At 46.2% G+C, this 20949-nt stretch overlaps 1 protein-coding gene across 1 annotated transcript in view; it reads left to right on the top strand.

The window, feature by feature from the left end:
- The window catches only part of ENOPH1 (enolase-phosphatase 1), a 146899-nt gene that overhangs the window by 73230 nt on the left and 52720 nt on the right, over positions 1-20949 (top strand). The window contains exon 3 of the mRNA XM_086950027.1: positions 4502-4704. Within this exon, the coding sequence (XP_086806153.1) occupies positions 4502-4704 (203 nt within the window). The remainder of the gene's footprint in view (positions 1-4501; positions 4705-20949) is intronic.

The raw sequence follows: 20949 nt of genomic DNA, 5'->3' as shown, positions 1-20949 counted from the left end.
GCCAGGTCTTGAGGAGTCTTCTGAAGGCGAGTAGGTCTTGGGTCTGCTGTATGTGGGTAGGGAGGGTGTTCCAGGTCTTGACGGTGAGGTAGGAGAAGGATCTGCCGCTGGAGGTCGTTCGTTGGATGTGAGGGACAGCGGCGAGGACGAGGCAGGCAGAGCGGAGCTGGCGGGTGGGGGTGTAGAAGCTGAGTCTGCTGTTAAAGAAGGCTGGTCCAGCATTGTGGAGTGCTTTGTGTGCGTGGGCGAGGAGCTTGAAGGTGATCCTCTTGTCGACGGGGCGGAGGCTTTTTAGATGCGTTGTAGTGGTCGTAGGTGTTTGGCTGGGATTCCTGGTAGAGTGCGTTGCCGTAGTCCAGTCTGCTGCTGACGAGAGCCTCTGTCACTGTTCTTCTTCTTTCGATTGGGATCCACTTGTAGATCCTGCGGAGCATGCGGAGGGTGTTGTAGCAGGAGGAGGAGACGGCGTTGATCTGCTTAGCCATGGAGAGGGAGGAGTCTAGGATGAATCCTAGGTTGCGTGCATGGTCGGTGGGTGTTGGTGATGTTCCCAGTGTGGTCGGCCATCAGGAGTCGTCCCAGGCTGAGGGGGTGGGTCAGAGGATGAGTACCTCCGTCTTGTCCGAGTTCAGCTTCAGACGGTTGCTCCTCATCCAGTTGGCAACGGCCTTCATTCCCTCGTGGAGGTTGGTTTTGGCAGTGTGTGGGTCCTTGGTGAGGGAGAGGATGAGCTGGGTGTCGTCAGCGTAGGAGATGATGTTGAGGTCATGCTGGCGGGCCCCTTGTGCGAAGGGGGCCATGTAGATGTTGAACAGCGTCGGGCTGAGGGATGAGCCCTGGGGGACGCAGCAGATGATGTCGGTGGCTTCGAATCAGAAGGGTGGGAGGCGGACGCTCTGGGTTCTGCCGGAGAGGAAGGACAATGTGTTTGGGATCAAGGCAGAGTTGTGTAGAAGACCTGCAAGCATTGTGCATCCTTTTTGTCCAGTCTTTGTCTTGGCGATATTGTATCTATTGGAAGCCATGGCGAGCCGAGGCACCTCAGGAAATGTATAAGATCTACGGGGTTAGCGTGTTATCTTTATTTAGCTTCTTCATACTTCCCAAAAACATGTTGTCCTTGTTTCTGGCGATCAGCCGCTTACACATGCCATTGATCTTCTCTCTGCCTTGCTCCCAGCCTCAGCCCATTTTATAGTAATTTGGCGCCATGCCTTGTATGTTGGAGTAACTGTTGCTTTCCCTTTCATAGTGACAGCTCGTTTGGCTAATGACAGAGCAAGGTTGAAGAAGCAGGCTGCTACCCTATTCTTTATAGTTCTTTTACATAGCCCCTTGGCAATCGTTTCTCAATTAATTAAGACTCAGTAATAGTTGCAAGTTAACTCAGTACTTCAGATTACTAAGAGTGGGACATTTCCATAGCACATGTTGGAAATCCAGAGACACTGCAGTGCCGTGTGAACGGGAGGCATTGGGGAAAAAGTTTAATTGCAGCAGCAAATACGTAGACCGTATGTAAGCTGATGAGTAGTATGAATTAAGATTTCTCATCCGGTGAGACTCTGTGGGTATGCAGTAGCCCTTGAATTTCCTTATTGTGAACTGCTCGCCAAATCTCATATTCCTATTTGTCGTGCAGAGGCTGTAGTGGTATATATGTAAGATGTCGAAGGGCTTTGTACAGTCAGCGAATGTGTCCATGGCCATTACCCTTCACGTATAGAGATTGAACCAGCGAGCTAGGGACCCACATCTGGGGACGCCCTTGGCTACTTAGAGCGAACGAAACACATGGTGGATGGAGTGCTAAAACTTTTCATCCACTCTCCCCAGTCAAGAGGCCCCTTGCGCTGCTGTGCAACTAGATTCAAGCTAGCCTGGCTGAGGCTGATACCCCGAAATCGGTCCCAAGATGCTCGTTTCCGGTCCAGGGAGGACCTGGCCTGGCAGTTGGGGCTGGACTGTTCCCATGAGGAGCAGGGTCAAGACTGATTGGCAAATAGGGTGGCATAGTGAGCAAACAAATGATGGAATAAACCCAGGTCTCTTTACTAGGGATGATTGTTTGAAAAGTTTCAGCACTGCGTCCTTGCCCTTGTTGTGTTTGCTATGTTTGCCCTAAGTGGTCCGGATGCACCGGAGGGTTCCGGAGATTTTTAAAAGAAAACTTAAACATTTATTTAACCACTAACGAGCACTGACAACTGAAAAGTTTGCAAACTTTTGAATGTTTGTAATAGTTAAGTTCGACTACTCCCCTTGGCTTGGAGAGCAAATCTGACAGGGAGAAGGCCTGGGGGGCTAATAAGAAGAATTTCAACAATTACCTGGTCACCAAAGCATTTTCCAGTCAAGTTCCAAACTTTACAGCATGCCCACCAAAGACTTCAATGGAGTGGTCATGATGCCGCAGATGCAGGAGAAGGAAGATGCTTAAGGATCCTCTGGTTTTTTTTTTCGATCAAAGAGGATGCCTTTGCGGTTATTCCTCGGTCCACTGGTCAGATGGGGTGACCTTGCCACAGAAGTCGGGGTCCCTCAAAGTCTTCTTTGAGACAGTATAAGGCCAGCTACAGCTGGGTGACAGATCTCTGTCCACTGCGGTCCCTGCGATATCCCTTGGTGGAGCCTGGTGTCTCTCTTGGATGACCAGTGTGGACTCAGGTGACACTCCCGGGTCCAGATGACTCAGGTGCAACTTTTGGCAGTTGACGATCAGTCTCTTGACGCGTCAAGCGGCAGTCGATGGGGATTCTTCTGGAGTGGCTATACTGACTTGCAGGGTTGGGCTACTTCAGCTTTGTTGGTCCTGCTACTAGTTCTTGCGGGGGTCAGCCGACTGACCCTTAGAGTTACTTCTTTGGCCTGGGGTTAGAGAGCACCTTCTCACAAAAGCAGACGTCACAGGCACAGTCCTCTCTTCGCTAGCCCAAGGTGCGGCAGGTGCAGACCAGCAGACAGTGCAGCCTCTTTGCCAAGTCCATGTGTCAGCAGAGCAGTCCTTTTTCAGTCCGCTTTTCACTTCTGGCGTGATCTGAGGTCCAGGGTGCCATATTAATTCCCAGAAAGTGCCCTGGGTGGGATGATGCCATCACTGGCCAATGGGCTACCAGGTGCCCTCCCTCTTGGTGATAACTTTCTGGCTATGTTTGGCATCTAGCAATCCCAGAGTGCACTATTCTGCCCATTCCTAAGATGTTGCAACCCTTCCTCGGATTGTAGGAACTTGGTAGTCCACCCTAGAGTTGTGGCCACCTGGGGGCTATGTAGCCCATTGGAATCCCAGTTGTCAGCCAGTCTACCTTAACAAAGGGTGGCCCCTCAAGAGTGTGATGGCAATTTGCCCACGCAAAAGCAGTTTCGCCTTTGAAGTTCGCCTTTTGGACTAACACCCCGAGTGGCTTCGAGTGAAGTGGAGGTAACGCCTCACCCTGTAGCAAGGTGCTATTGTTCCTGAGCCTGGGAGTCGTTCACATTACTCCACAGAAAGACAGAAATCTGTCTGGTGGTCATATAAGCTACTATTACTATTTGGGGAGTGAGGCATGGTAAAATAAAGAGAGAGCATCTCAACAAGGTGCATTGTGCTTGTCTTAGACTCTAAAAATTCATAAAGATATCATCTATTTTCGTAAATTGGTGTTGGAGTTCTTTCATGTCGTGTGGCTTTCTTTTTGTTGTTGTTTGGTACTGTTAAATGCTTTTCACTAGTTCATTTGTTTAAGCCTTGTTGCTCGAAGCCATAGCTGCCCAGGGTTGAGCTTAAGATTTTACAACAAGTCTGACTGGACCAAAGACCGTTTTTGCAAGTGTATTACACAGTAAGGTCTCACAGCCATACCCTATAATACACCCAAATTCTCACAGGTGGTAAAATTGAACTTCAACATTGCAACTAAACACCCATGCATTGGATTGGTCAAGCAAGGTTTAGTCCACCGTTTATTCTTAGGATAGAAATTGACTCCAGTCTAGACCCTGCACTCACATTTGCAGGGCTCCATCTCACATGTCTTAGGATATGAAATCAATAAACACTCGCCTGAGTGGAGCTTATCCCATAGAAAAGGTTGATGACAATAACCGCAACTTGAAGTTAGTGGAAATCCACATTTTTTTTAAATTGTGAAAATGATGTTTATACAAAAGTAATATGCAGGAAAGAAAAATAAAATAAGCCTGTACCTCGCACTGAGCAATAACAGTTGGGATTTTAGTGGAGGAAATTCGGACGAGAGCTGCCGAATGAATAGGGTCTTCAGTACAGTTCTACAATATATTAATAAATAGATACATTGGATGGATCTCCAAATCTCTTACAGTCTATTTTATATTAATATTTATATTCTTAATGTCTGATTGCCCTAAAATATTTGTTGTTATAAACTGTTTACAAAATATTTGAAATGGCCCAAAAATATACTTTTTTATTGAAAAATGTCCTTTCTTTGGTAAGTTTTAATATTTAGTTGTAATATTTATCTGTTTTTAATAAAAGGCAGAAGAGGATGCTACGTGTGATGGGGCTGTGCCTATTCCCCACAGCTCTGCAGAGGGAGCAGGCGATGAGGACCAAACAATACAAGCTGTTGTGAACAATGTCCATTGGCAGATGTCTCATGACAGAAAGACCACAGCGTTAAAACAGCTGCAGGGTCACATGTGGAAAGCAGCTTACACCAATGGGCAACTCAAGGGAGAGTAAGTGAGAATGTCAAATGGCTTTTCTTGTGTAGACCACCATTCCAATTCAAGTGAGTCTGAGTTTTTCAGCCTGGTGGAGACAGGTTCTTGACCAGTGTCGCAAAGAGCAGATACAACACCACAAAAGGTAATGGGGAAAAATGTCTTCATCTTATTCACAATTCTTGTGTTTCGGGCATCAGCCATTGCTAAGTCAACTTTCAAAACAACAATTCAGAATATATTTTGTGTACATATGCATTCTTCATTTTCCCAAATTTCTTTCTGTATATTGTAATGTGTCTTGCCATTCATTTTCAGCCCCATATTCCACAAGGCTCTTTTTAGTTGTCCTTGGCCTTTTAAACTATAATGCCTACAAACATTTTTGATAAAATCTTTTGTGGCACTGTCTAATAAGTCACTTATGAGAAGAATCACTGCTATTGTAAATCTCAATCTACTATCTTCTATGCATTGTAAGCAAGTATAGATAAAGATTTAAATTCAGAACAAATACTTCCACATTCCTGTCTCACATGCCTATGCCAGTGTCTCAAGTATGTGGCGAGGGTCATGTCTACCTTTTAGTCCCTGTCTCAAACCTGGTTCCAAATACCTTCATCAATGGCTTATTCCAAGTGGCAACCTTCATCTTCTGGGACCCACAAACGCCCATAATTGGATGACTTGCTGACCAGTGTCCCTACTTGAGGATGAGCTCAGAATATTCTTCACTTGGTGGCAGGCACCTTTTACATCTTCTCTTGCCAGAAAGTGTCTGCACCATCATAAATCCAAGACATCGTTTACCATGCCATGGCTGAACAGCTGAATGGTGGTTGCCGAGGCTTCTGGTTTTCATAGTGTTTATATTTTCTCACAAGGAATGCTCCAGAAGAGGCGTTTCGTAGCATCACATCTTTGAGCATTAAGTTGTTCCGGCACATTTTGTTGCAGTTTCCCCTGAATCTAATTTACAGTTTACAGTGATGTGAGGTGCATACTCTCCTCACCTACTTAGAAGCCCACTAGCCCAGCCCCGTTCGCCAGTAATATCAGTAACGATCAACCTATGAGGTGATGGTATTAGGATCCTATGCTAGCATGAATATTCTACAGCCTGGTCCTATATTGTTTGTGCTTCAAGCCTTCCTATAATTTCTGCAGTGGAGCAGTATGCTAACATGTACAATTTGATAGTCTAGCACTGTATCAGGCCACAATCAATCCTTGTTTTTCCTTTCCGGCTGACCGTGAAGTTTTGAGAAAGGGTGATTTCCCAAGACACCCATTCATGTCAATATGTACAACACTTCTCTCCCCATCAGAAGGAACTACAGTGGCAAGCCAGAAGAGCCCATCTCAATACAGTGAAGCCATTGGTTATTGCATGCATGGGTTTATTTACAAGATCTCACAAAAGAGAAAATCTCTCTAACCATAAGCACAGCTTTATGCTGTCAAGTGACTTCTTTCAACCCATTTTTAAATAATGGCTTCCTGGAATTATAACTTCCTTTTGAGGAAAACAAACTTTCTGGTAGTGTTACTCTTCTTCCACAAGCATATGTGTACTTTCAGTCTTCCTTCTGTACGACAGAGGTGGAAACAAACCTTTTTTCTGCTCATGGTGGTTTCCGAATTAATGAATGGAACTCCCCTCCTGTCTTTGTTCTTTATTAGCTCAGGTTACATTTGATAACTTGCTTTCAAAGTGTTACTGAAAAAGAAGGTCATTGTTTTACTTTCTAGCTTATTAGAGCAATAGTATAAATTGTCTGTAGAAAATCGTGAAGTCTACTCCATTTGTGAAATTTTCCGCAAAAAAACATTTAGATACATAGACTGGTTTTAGGCCTGGCGCATTACTCCAGGATAAATGAAAAAACGGTATTTCCTTGGACCCAACTGTCAATCCATACATCGCAATCAGCCACACACTGTGAATAAATGAATACCTACAAAACCCAATCTGCAATTATAAGCCACACGTAACTTAAAAAATAGATGAATTCATTCAATATCCATAGTACAATCATCAATACATATGTTTAAAAAGGCAACCAAAGGAATCCCTAACTCATAAAAACAATGTTAGTGGGTAGATCAGAAAAAAGAGAGACAAAAAGCAAGTGACAAGTTAAAAAATCTTCAGTAAAACATTAATTCGATTGAATCTATATCGCAGTCAATTCGTATGTATTTTGTTTGACGCAATAGTTCCTCGAATTTAATATCACAAAGGCGTTGACGCGTTTCGGTGTGCACACAAATATCGCACCACCTTCATCAGGACATCTCGTAATAATTGTCTCTTTTCGAAGAGTAGCACATTAATCTGTATGGCTATATCGAAAAATAAAATACAATAAATGTATCAGATCTAATGTGCATATTATTACCCCAAATCTATTATCCATTAAAAACCCATACTTGTATTAGGGCCTAATATAACACATTTTGATATACAATCAAAATGACATCAGAGAAACTCGTGACATTACAAAATATGTTTACAAAATGTTTATAATTACAGTTGGGTTAAGCAAGAGACTATGTTTCACACCACTCATTCCATCCAATAACCTAAATGAACAAGACGTCCAAAGGTAAACCCCCAGGCACTTATTTGTTTCAAATTAAACTAGACAAGGTCAGGGTCTAGCTCATTCCATTGTAATAGAAAGTCTCCCCGACTGCCTTAATCTGTTTAATGTAGGTATTTATATTTACAAAGGCTATGATGAGTCAAAAAGGAGATATTGTTCAACAGTAATGGTTATCTGACCATTAGAGGACATGGATATATTCTAGTGTTGCAGAACTAATGCCCTAAAGCATTACTCAAGGATGCCTTTCCCCCTTTTTCCTTTAGTCGTTTTCCCTACCTAAATTTCAGTGTGCCTCAAGAGACCTTTCTCTGTGAGGGCATCAGGTTTAGTTAGACATCTAAAATATGTGCAACCAGATACTCTCGTCATGCTGAGCACCCCAGTTTGCAGACTGACACAACCTACTCCCATTCTTTCCGTCAGTTTACACTCCCTCCTGTCCCACAGAACAAAAGACAAAAGGATAACATGACACTTTTAACCTTTATGTTCTTTTTTTATACCATTTTCTTCATCTGCCAAGAACAAAGACCCAAAACTGGCACAATCCCTTTCAACTTCTGGAAAGGACTGATCAACATTGTAGTACTATATGGCCACACTCTATGGCTGACCATTCTCAATAATTTGTGTCACTCACCAGCATTAAATAGATGAATTCCTGGAGCACCGTGTCACAATGTTTAACCTGCCTGTTACACTGCGAGTCACACAAAACCGTGGTAACATGCCTGATGCCAAACTCCTTTAAAATCTTTCGCGGGTTTGGATACAATCTACACACCATTTTCTGTGTAAATCAAACCCAGAGCAGGATAAGTATTAGTGTTAAGATTTGGGATGTAGTAGTCACACCAGAGTGATGGCCAGTTGAATAGGTTTAATAATCCAATCCACCAGCAAGTTGCAGGCAGAGCAGTAACTGACTTCAGCTGCCAAGATCCTTTAGCCTACACTAGCTTTAGGATGATACAGGCATCCCAATACCAGTGACATACACAGGTTCTGACAAATACATAAAAAGGACCACAACACATACCCCTGTAGACACAGTGCCTATCCAGAACTTGCACTGCTCTCTTTTTAGTGGAAGAACTCTCTCTCAACCTGGTCAGGACTTGCCTCCACATCCGATCATTTGTCATACTATCTTTACCATATACAAGGATCTCGTCCTAGAAAAACATCACATTATTCATTTCTGGCTGTACTTCCTTCATTGGCCTTTGGAAGCCAGCAGCCACAAAAACCAAACTAAAAAGTATCCTAATAAATCTAAAAATCATCTAGAGGCGTGACAAAAAGATGGAGGCAGCCTACAGTCCTTATGGATAAGCACCAGATGAAAAGTAGCAGAGCTATTCATTGCACTTAAAACATTGACTCCCTCTAGCATGAATAGTGCCTCCGAGATATTTGACAGTCGTCAGTGAACAACGCAAATACAGAGGTTGAGAACATGGTCACACATATTTGTCTTAGCAGCAACATCCTTGGCCGATAAAACCACCAGTGCCAACCCCTCAAAAGCTTCAGTCTCTTCAACAAGTCCAATTGTCCCTCAAAGGAAGGAGTATGAGGTTTGGCACTTTTCTTACTTTGTGTACTACCGGTTTAGCTTTCTTCTTCAGAACAACCCTTTGTCTGAATTCTCATAAAAGCTCCAAGTCTTCCTTAAAAGTGTCCTCAAAATAACTCACAATATCCTCATCTTTACTGACATTGGCCACCAGTAATTGGATCATTGAAGTTAAGCATGTTCCCTAAATCCATCTGGTGCTTCCATGCTAAAAGATTTTCACCCTAGCCTGGGTACATAGTCTTTTTCCACCATCTCTCTACTCTCAAAATTGATGTTCATAATTGAGTAACCAATTAGACCTTTTTTGCTGCTGTATCCACCAGGATTAATATTTGTGTGAGACAATTCCAGCTTTTCTTCACTAGATATTGTCTCCTAGTTTTTATCACCAATTGGTGCAAAAAGAGAACCAGAATCTGCCAACACCACTACAGTTTTCCCACGCTCCTAAATCTCACATTCTGGCATAGAAACACACCCTTTGTGGAGAAGTGAGGCTCAATGGTTCGAGCGGCAGACCCTGATGCAGAGGTCTGGCCCGGACCAGGGTTCAATTCCTGCCTCGGTAGGTCTTGGGCTCAATTTCCCAGACCTGATAATTCTCGGCTCGGTGCCTATTCTAATCATGGGTCCCACTCTGCAACTCTGGGCAATAGTTTGCTTCATCTCCACAACGGCCCCAACAGCGCTAGGATACCTGGTTTCACCTTGGGGGTGCCCAGGAGTGGGCACTTCACAGGGAAAGGCCAGGAAGGGTTTCACAGCGGTATGTGCACAGCGCCTTGAGACCCCTTCGGGGGTGATTCGTGCGCTATATAAAAGCACTACATTTACATTCACATTTACCCTCCCTTCATCCACCACACTATCCGCTTGACCCACAATACCATTATAAGAGGGACTGAACCCTAGCCCTCTTCTGGAACCTCCCCAGAATCGTGTGCCTTGACTTTTTTGAGCATTTGAGCAAAATGGAGGCGCTTGCCACAATTCCTGCAAATAAAATTGTGGACATAGCAGGTTGATCAGTTAGAAAGATGCCTAGGGCTACTGCGTTTGTAACATCTCAACTTGTAATCATTAGTAGCATTAATCCTATAATTCTCCCCAGCCACCTTTTGTATAACCTCCAACCAGTCCTACCGCTACCACTCTCACAAAAACACATGTTGGCCAACCCTAATTTCCTTGACCCATCACAATGTCTATTCCATCCCCTCAAAAAGATGAACAGCTTCTTTCAGATATTGTTTTTGGCTAGCAGTTTTTCCTGCACCCTAAAGTCATAGGTGACCAGTTGTTCTCTTTTGATCGAGTGTTCTGCAGCTCACCAAATCGCGGGTTCATGTCAGACCTTTCAAACAGGTGGCATAATTTCCAACTTTTTTCTTTTTTTAGCTTGATTTCTGGTAAAAAAAAAAATGTTTGTCTTTCCATGACCACATGATTGCGTGATGTAAAATGTTTTTCCAACATAGCTACCAACATTTTGTACACGTCTCTGGGCTCACCTTCAGTAACTCGCATTACAAGTTCATCAAGACTTTTATAAATGTTCCATCCTTCGTTCCCAAGGATGTGCTTCCATGCATGGTGAAAACATCTCGCCACTTACTGGTATCAAAATCTGAGTCCTATAGCTGCCCATTTCTTTTACGGTAACAAGGTTCATCAGAAAGGGACTGTGAGGGTTGTGACATGCTCCTGCCACGTTTGCTGCACACCTCCCTTACTGAAGATGAATAGTTATACTATAACAAACTAAAATAATTAGCCAACACAACAATGTAAATTAACAAGCTAACATCATACATTTAAATAAATAGCACTAAAATAACACAGTCGCATATTCATTAGAGTAGTGGACCATCAATTACCTAATCCATTTTCTTGTTTACTTGTTGTGGCTTGATAGTGTTCAACACAACTTTGGGTTGTTGTGATAAATATAGTTGCCAGTTTTGTTGTTGATAAACATGGCTGGCAGTTCCAAGGATTCATACAAAGTGTTTCTTAATAGAATATCTTGTGTGACTGTATGAATGTACGATGAAGAATCCGCCTGCACTCCGGGGTGTGCACGGATACTCCGGTTGGTTCCAGTGCAAACATTCTGGTCAGATCTTTGTTGCTGTAGCAATGACGTGTTATGCGCTGATGTAACAACTCTCATCCATAGTGGCGTGATGTCAGTCGCTTAATACAATGAAGCCCAAAAGCTGCATCAAGGGATAGCACACCACTAGTGCTGAATTCTGATTTAATGTCCGTATTCCTTGCGCTTCATTTCTCGCGTCGTCTTAACTCGGGCTCAGTACTAAAATACTTAACAAAGGTTCAGAAACAATAGTCCATTGATCAAGTTTTCACCAGTCCAAGAGAACACAGTTCAAATAAAGAATAAGCTCAAAGCTCCAAGCTAGAAATGTGTTAAAAGCTAGGTTAATTATTCCTCTGCAGAAACTTGTGGCGTTCGACTGAAGGGGTTGTTGGTGAAAATGGCCTGCCTCTTAGACAACTTGTCACCACTGTTAAGATTTGAAATGTAAGATCCACACCATAGCGATGGACTGTTGAATGGGTTTAATCATTCACCAACTACTGCAAGCATGGTGGTAAGTGGCCATTCCAATAATAGTGACACACAAGGGTTCTGACCAATGCATAAGTGAGACTACAACAATTGGCCATGCCAGTATATTTCACCTTTCCCATTTGAGTGGAAATCCACAGCAACCATTGCATAATGCCGTGATGACAGCAAAGAAATGGACTTGCAATAGGAAAAGAAACATTTGACAACATGTGAGCTGGCCTCTTCACAGGAACCATTACTACTTTTTCGTTTTAACATTGTCACTTTATACGCATTAGTCGTGACTTCTCAAACAGCTTTCAGGTTCTGCATCCATGCTTAGTCAGTGACGATTTTAATATAGTAACGTCTTGGTAGGTTGGTGTGCTGATATGTGCACATTCAATAACTACTTCTATCCATAGGTGATAGTTTTACCATGATGCCTTTGAAATTGTATTCCTAGATAAATGCCTTTATATTTAGACCTGACATACTTAAAAATCTTCAAGGTGAAAACCTTTTCCTCCAATCTTTCACACAATTATTTAAATAATAGGAACGCTCATTGTTAGTAAACACACGTGTGTGTGTGTGTGTGTGTGTATATATATATATATATATCTCCATCCTAGTTAAAAGGCAGAAGTATTTGCCATTGTCTTCCACATCCCTAAATAGATGACACAGTCACATCTGGAAAACTTAGAGAAGTCCATAAGACATCCTACAAAATGAATGTAACCAGTAAGGATTAATAACAGTCTTCAAATGTCTTTGAAACTCCATTTGGCAGAAATCTGACCTTTGGATCAAGTGACTGCACTCTTCATCATTCTACTTACCACCTTACCAAGTTCAGCTGAAGGGTAAGAAACCTCAATTCTAGTAGAATATAAAATCAACAACTTGATGCATAAATGTAAAATGCTATTCTCCTTTTTTTTATCTAGAACAATCGGTAAAACCCAGAGTTAGGATTCTACCTACTCAGCAATACGTTCATTCACCATAATTTCCAATATCTTTTTTATTTAAACCATTTTCGGGATGTTCCAATACTAACGCAAGTATAAAACCTGGAACGTCTAAGGCATTTCGATGCAAAAAGAATCAGACACGCATGAAGAATCCGCCCTGGTCCATGTAGTTCTCATTACAATTGCAGCATAAAAAAGTAATAATTAAATCTTTCTTGAGTCAAATCCTGCATGATGGCAGTAAATTCAGCAGTCGGATAAATCAGTTGTGTTCCTTACCATGCGGATCAGTTCGGTTGATGGTATTCATTGCATCGCCAACGGTCTGGGGCATCCTCATCTGGTATAGAGCCAACATTCTTTTCAAGTCTTCCATCAGAATGTTTGATCAAACTGTCATCCTCTTCAAGGCAACTCCTAGGCACATACCCATACTGGTTTGCCAACTTGTTCTTGAAAACCTAGGAAAAGTGCTCACCAAACGTCATATCACCAGCTCTTGCTGAGCAACCTTTTATTTATACTGTACAACCGATTGGAGACCTACTGGATTCCTGCACACAGCAATGCTCACTATCTTTACAGCCCAAGCTGGCATCTGCAACACAGTTCCAGTATTCATATGACAGCAAGGCTTTGAAGCACTGGACCCAGCGGCATTAGAAAATCAAAAGCACATTACAGTCAAGCTATTGGACACCGAGAGCAGTGCAAGCTACATAAGCATGTTCAATTTTAGACTGCACCAGTGAAGAAGCACTCTGTGCTTAGTAGCAGTGTGTACCTCACAACCGAATACATAACTTCTCTATACACCTGCTGCATTTGGTTGTGCCAGGAGCCAATCCGCTCATCAGAACAGCCCTCTGCAAAGTGGCCTTTGCATGTGTTTCTGCAATTGTGCATGCAACATTATTGCAGAAAAAGTTCAAATTTACACACCTTAAGCCACATAATGCAACAGCAGCCCTGGACGCTTTTTTAGAAGGTGTGAATGACAAACCATGCTGCAGCAATGGAATGCAGAGAACGTCTATTCTAATGACCCCACATTCAGTTGAAGTTTTTAAGCCATGCTATTTGAAAGTAAACTGTAAACAACCAACACAATCTCAGATAAATTCTCTCTTGTAGGATTCAAATTAGCTTTGAGCTCTTTATTGATCATGAACTATGGTGACAGCCAGATCTAAAACCATTTTCCTAAGTTTCACAAATGTTGTCCATTTCATAGAACGTTTTGGGACAATAGCAGTACCAACAAGATGGCTACACATGAAAGAAAAACCAGTTGATGTAGTGTATTGTGGTGGGGTCCTACACATTTGATGTATTGCAGTGGAATAATGCCATTAGGATGCAGCAGTGTGTGTTTGGTTAGTGCCCCTAGGATGCAGTTTAGTGAAGCAGGTTTGCACACTTGGTACATAGTGCGGTTTGGTGGCTTAGTGTTTCTGGGGTGCAGTCCTGTATGATAGGTTAGTGTAATGGAATGTATTCGGCTATGTCACTTTCTGTAGGGTACATAGATTAGTGTCCTCCTAGGATGTAGTACAGGGCCTTATGTTTGTGTTCTTAGGGTGCCAGGCAGAGAGGCTGGTATCTTTACGATGCAGTGTGTGTTTACTTCCCTGTGGTGAGTTAGTGTCCCGGGGTGCAGTGCAATGTAATAGATTAATGTCCTTAGAATGCAGTCTGGTGTATTGGGTCACTGTCGCAAAGGTTCACAAGATGAAGTGCAAAATGGTTAATATCCCTGCTCATATTGTGGATATTTTTTCCTATGAGGCAGTACAGAGTGTTTTCAGTGCTTTTAAGATCCAATTCCATGTGCTGAGTTAGGGATTCCAGGATGTAGACATCAGTTATATGGTTATATCGTTATCACTAATACAAACAAGTCGCTGTAAAAACTGCATCACTTCACTAATTCCATTTTAGAAGGCATATTGTAATGTTGCAACATTTCATCGTACTCGCATTTGCCAGTCAAGAATGAGCACCAGTGGGGCGTGGCCAGCAACATGGCCGAGTGAGCCGCACTTTGCTGCAGCTCCGCCGAGCCGACTTTATCCAACTGCATTTACCCCATCCAGCAACCCTCCAATCCCCCAAAAGGTAGTGGGCAACACACGGACCGCGGAGGCGGCCCTGGTGACTCCTGGGGGCCGACCGGAGGAAGAAACACATCGGGGAAGCTCCAGCGCGCCGATCCGAACTCTGATCCAAAATGGTGGCGCCCACCGCAGCCTAGATCGGGGCTGTGGGCCAGATCGACCGCGAGTCCGAACGGGACAGGAGCCCATGTTATTGCACTCCCTGGACTGCTGTCAGAGGTGGGCGAGCCCCGGGGAGCCTGGCCATATACCCGGGAGAGAGCATCGGGCAGAGGGGAGCTACCGGACCGAGGCGCATGCACTTCCCGTAGCAGGCGTCGGAGGGAACGGCCCAACAAGCTACGGACGCCTCCTGGGAAAAAAGACGGACGGAGAATCTGCTCGCACTCCCCCCACAACTACTGCGGGCACAACAACTCATCCGAGGAACACACAAGCTGAGGAGGAGACGCGGTCTGGTTCCTGCCCGTCTTCCCCCGCTAAATATCAACGACCGGGAGGAGCTGACGAGACACACGGGGCACCTCACTCGAGATGGCCGAGGCTGAGCACAGAAGGACATAGGCCCAGGTGACGGCTCGGGTGCTTCCTGGGGTAAGAGGAGTTAGGTCGGAGCCGGGTGCCACTAGTCTCCCCCCTGTCTCCCCAGGCACCCGAGCGAAACTGATGGTCCTGCCCTACACAAGTCACCGGAGATAGTCCCAGAAGACCCAAAGCGCCGCAAATTTCGGGGGGGCAAGGAATAGGCCAAGCTGCACCACTGTGGTAATATAATTCCTCCCACCTCCTCCGCTCTTTACAACCACTCCCGCACGTGCGATTGCGAGACTGTTGGCAACGCAGGGCCGGGAATGGGATAAGGACATGGCCACACTGCTTGATCCAATGCACTGAAGTACCCTCATCACACGACAGCCACGCCGTTCTACGCGCCCTGGCCGTGGAGAGAAACACTGCACCGCGGAGAGTGACTCCTAGCAGGGCGAAACCCTAGACTTTCGGGACAGTGGTGAAAGGCGGACTAGAAAGGCATTTACAGCGTCAGACGAAGCCCACAGAGGCGGCGCAGTGGAGGGCCGGAGCGGAGGCCGGAACGCCGCAAGGAACACAGACCTCATCCTCCCCCTTCCCCGGCTGCGAGACCGGGCCGGTATGGGGAAGAAGGACGCGATCCCAAAGACCCCGAAGCATGGACCCATAGATAAGTTTGCAGTGGCGCCTCCCACCAACTCCATGGAGGGTGCAGCAGCGAGCTCGGACACGGCCCTTCTGATGGGAGCGATACAGGTGTCCAGGGAAGATATTCAGGCCTCTCAGCGGCCCTAGAGGTGAAAATAGGAGAGGTGGGAGTGGTGTCAACCTACTACGGCAGGATTTCCGAAACCTCACGGAGAGAGTCCCCACGGCGGAAACGAGGCTGAGCGAAGCAGAGGAGGTCATACATGCCCTACGGAAAGATGTCAAAGAACTGACAGACTCCCATAAGCAACTGCTGTGGAAGGTTGATGATGCCGAAAACAGGGCAAGACGCAACAACCTCCGCTTTGTGGGCTTTAGGGAAGGAATAGAGGGGTCCAATACGGCGGAGTTCTTGCGCCCATGGCTGATCGAAACGCTGCCCCAAGCGTCATTTTCCAACTGTTTCATCATTGAAAGGGCCCACAGAGCACTCATGGCGAAACCTTTGGCTGGGGGAAGGCCTAGACCAGGGGTCTCCAAACCGGTCCTGGAGGGCCGGATCCATGCCAGATTTTTTAAATAACTACATGTATCTCAATGGGGATATCCAAAAAATCTGGCATGGATCCGGCCCTCCAGGACCGGTTTGGAGACCCCTGGCCTAGACCTATCATAGCGAGGTTTCTCAACTTCGCTGACAGAGATACGATCTTGCGAGAAGCCAGGAAGCTGGGTGAGATATGAGTAGAAAACTCACAAATAATGATCTTCCCGGACTAAAGCCAAGAGGTACAGAAAATGAGACGCTCCTTTGACACAGTAAAAGCTAAACTTAGGGATCTGAAGATACAATACATGCTCCTTTTCCCAGCTAAACTTAAAGTAATATATAAGGAAAAGACCCACTTCTTCACTCATCTGGAAGACGCATGGCAGTGGCTAGAAGAACGCCCACCATCCCGGAGAGGTGAAGGGGGCGAGCTGAACAGGGCGTTGGAGGGCCCCACAACTGGCAACCTCTGGGAGATGGTGAAACCACAGCGACGGCGCAGACTACGGGGGACGAGGAAGACACAGACGACGCCGTACCCCTCAAAGACTAGGTCCCCTAGGAGACACCGAGACCCTGCCGCCCCACAACGGGACAGCCAAGCGGGATCCAGATTTCGTGCTCTAGCCGCTAAGGAACGTCCTGAGGATGAGGACGACACTGGTGGTGCTACGACAGGGAGCGATGAGGAGAAAGATCAGTCGCTTCATCTGCTGGTGGCTGCCATCAACGAGCTGGAGAGGGACCCGCCTACAGGCAGTGCCCCAGTGCGGGGCGAGGACAAGGACCTCAATACTTAAACATGAATCCCGCTGGATGGACGAGATATCGGCTAGACCGGCGGGCAGCACGCAAGTGGCTCACACGCCTCTCAATTGTTATTTTTCATTAAGTACTGTTTGGTTATTATTGTATTTTTCCTTTTCTGATCACGAACTACCAAATAGAACTGTTGGCACTGTAGGAAAGGATCCTTCCTAGTTCTTGTAGGGTGCCGAGTTGGGGTAGGTCAGAAGAGGGGAGAGACATCAGGGGGAGGGGACAGACCTTTTCCTGCCAATAGGTCCTATCACGGAAGGAGGTAGATGGTGGGACTGATGGGGGGGGGGGGGGGGGGGAGGTGGGGAGGGGGGAGAGGGGAAAAGTTGGGGTTGTTCAAAGTTCCTTAATGGAGGGGCCGTAGGTACCAGGGGGGGGGGGAGTAGGGGAGTTGGGGGGAGGGGGAATGGGGAGGGGGGGGTAACAATCATGTTATACTAGCCGCACATTCAAGTCTTCTTGGAGACACCTCCCCGCAGGAGGCCGACTACACTAAGCCGCACACACGCCAGATTCTCGGGTGACAATAGGAGAAACCACAGAGACCATAGGGGATTCTGCGTCCTAACATGGAACGTAAACGGGCTTGGCAGTAAGATTAAGAGGGGGCTGGTGAATTCCTACATTAAACGGCTAAGCCCTGACATAACACTATTGCAGGAAACACACCTCAAAGGGACAAATTGTGCATTCCTAGCTAGAGGACACTACAAGGTTCTAGCACATGCAGGATACACCACGGGCTCGAGAGGAGTGGCCATAATTCTGAAGAAGACTACACCGTTCCACATAGCTCAAACATGGACGGATACACAGGGGACGTACGTGGGGGTGAAGGGGACTTGGAACAGACGTGAGCACACGATACTGTAAGTATACGCCCCCCGAAACCGCAGGCCAACACGCTTAAGAAAGTAGTGGATATACTCCTTGACACAGCTGACACTATACAGATCCTTGGTGGGGATTTTAATGATGTGATGGACACAGGGTTGGACCGGACGGGACTGGCGTCCAGAGACCAGACCCGGACCCCCCTGTCCCGAATGAGTACAAACATGGGACTCACAGACGTGTGGAGGTGGTTACACTCAGACCAGAGGACCTACTCCTTCTTCTCGGGCTTGCATAAAGTGTTCTCGAGGCTGGATTACATCTTTATGTCCAGGCAACACCTGGCAATAGACAACACGGCGGAATATAAGGCAAGAGGGATCTCTGATTACTCCCCACTTCTAGCAAGAGTGGGATTGGGGAGAGATAGGAGTGGAGGGTCATGGAGATTGACGGCATGGGATTTACAAAATGTGAGCGTATTAAAGGGTCTGAGAGCAGACGTGAAGGTTTATGTGGCCGACAATGAAGGGATGGTCCACTTCAAAGTAACATTCTGGGAGGCTCTAAAAACGGTCTTGCAAGACAGGGCACAGAATAGATTAGCGGCTGAACGAAGGAAGCTCCATGCTGACACGGTGACACTGGAGATGAGCATTCTGGATCTGGAGAGGGAATACCTGGTCTTGAAAGAGACGGGGACTCTCAGGCGACTGACAGATATGCAGAGACAGTACCGAGAGTTGGTCACAGGAGAGGCCAAAACCCAAGCACTAGCCATGTTGCATCGGCTGTATGATGTGGGGGATAAATCGGGCAAACTACTGGCGTGGCTCAGTAAAAAAGAGCTCGCAGCGAGATGGGTGGAGCAAATCAGAGACACTAAGGGAGTACTGATAAGATCGGATGCTATTATTGCCGAGACATTTGCAGACCATAATGAAAGCTTCTACCGAGCAAGAGATTTAGGAACTTGTGATGAGGCGCTTCAGTACATGGAAACGGTTGAATTACTGACCCTATCCTCTGAGGCCCATCAAGGCCTAGAGGCCGACATTGCTCTTGACGACATCAACGAGGCCCTGGCTAGGCTAAGACCGGGTAAAAACCTGGGTCCCAACGGGTTCCCGACCGAGTTTTTTAAACGTACGGCGGACCTCTTGACACGCCATCTAAAGGAACTTTTCGACGGGGCGTTGGAGGAGGGGAGACATCCCCCAGATCTGAGTCTGGCAATAATAGTCCCGATACACAAGGAAGGGAAGCCACAGGACGATTGTGCGTCGTACCGCCCTATCTCCCTCTTGAATATAGAGGCAAAACTTCTGTCAACTATTCTAGCATTGCGCCTTCGCCTGGTGGTTTCGGAACTAATACATCTTGATCAAACAGGGTTCCTCCCGATTAGGGCCACTAGGTTAAATCTCCGACGTACCCACAATTGGTTGCAAGAAGTAAGAGAAAGGGAGGATCCACACTGGCTCCTCTCCCTTGACGCTGAGAGCTTTTGACGCGGTACATTGGCCATTTCTTGAGGGTGTCCTGCAAAAGTTCGGTTTCGGCCCCAAATTCCGGAAATGGGTTTAATTGCTCTATACAGAACCTAGAGCTAAGGTGAGAGTGAACGGGGCTGTATCGAGGGAATTCCCAGTCCAAAGGGGGACCAGACAGGGCTGCCCATTGTCCCCCCAACTGTTCGCACTCATGATAGAGGTGCTGGCAGCTAGAGTGTGCCAGAATGTGGCCTTTAGGGGATTCAGACGGAGTGAGTCGGACTCTGCATACGAAAAAATATCGCTCTATGCGGATGACATCCTCTTATACATTACACGACCGGAATCCACAATTCCGGAAATATTTCTGGAACTGGAACGGTATGGCAGACATGCGGGGTACCAGGTAAACTGGCACAAGTCGGTCCTCTATGATCCCAAGGGACAGGGAAGCTGGCCAGACCTTCCTGGAAGGTTGTTGACGACAGTGGAAGGGTTTAAATACCTTGGAGTGTATGTAACCCTGGATCGCATACAGTCCTACCAACAGAACGCAGAACGAATAATGTTGAATTTTATAGAGGACACGACCCAGTGGAGGCAGCTCCCTCTCACCATACAGGGCCGGGCGGCTATGTTTAAGATGATCACACTCCCCAAATTTTTATATGCTCTACAGAATGAGTACTACCCTCTCCAACCAAAATCTTTGGGAAGATTCATGCGGAACTTATGTCCTTCCTGTGGCTGGGTAAACAATCCAGAGTGGCACTGCGCACGCTCCAACGCCATCAATACAGCGGAGTGATCTCGCTCCCGAATTTGGAGGCATACTCCTGGGCGGAACATATAGCCCCGATCAACGATTGGATGCATGCACCGGCAGACCACCCCACCTATGCTCTTGAGAGACATAAACTCTCAGTCAGTCCGTTGCTGTACTATCTGTACGGGGGCGCTAGACGAGGACAGCTTCTCCCCGCTACGAGTACTACCCTACAGCTGTGGGAAAAGGCGATGAGCTGCACTGGCTGGGGAAAGAAACCCACCCACCAGACGCCGATTTGGCACTGTGTGTGGCTCGCGGAATTGAATAAGCTAAAAGGCTCCCGGAGGTGGGACGATATTGGGATCTCCACCTTGGGCGACATAGTGGCAGGGGGAGACCTGAAATCGTTCGCAGCACTGAGGTCCGAATTTGGACTGCACCGCACGCAGTTCTTCAAATATGCCCAGTTATGACACGCCTGGAGAGCGGAAAAAATACCACTAGACGAACTCCCGGAGTCCGCACCTCTAGAGGGTAGGTTGCTACAGGAACAGGTACAGGAAAAAGCGGGATCTCTCACATATAGACATTTACAAACAATATGCTAGGGGGGACCTGGAGAAACTCAGGAGAACATGGGAGAGTGAGGTATGGGATAAGGAGGACATTGATTGGGAAATGGTCCTAATGTATCCCAGGTAGGTGGCCATTAAGTCTAGACTGCGACTCATCCAGTTTAATGTGCTGCAC

This window comes from Lissotriton vulgaris, unplaced genomic scaffold, assembly GCF_964263255.1.
Source record: "Lissotriton vulgaris unplaced genomic scaffold, aLisVul1.2 SCAFFOLD_1342, whole genome shotgun sequence".
NCBI lineage: Eukaryota > Metazoa > Chordata > Amphibia > Caudata > Salamandridae > Lissotriton > Lissotriton vulgaris.
Note: the sequence above shows the minus strand (reverse complement) of the source record. Positions and strands in the feature narration are given on the sequence as shown.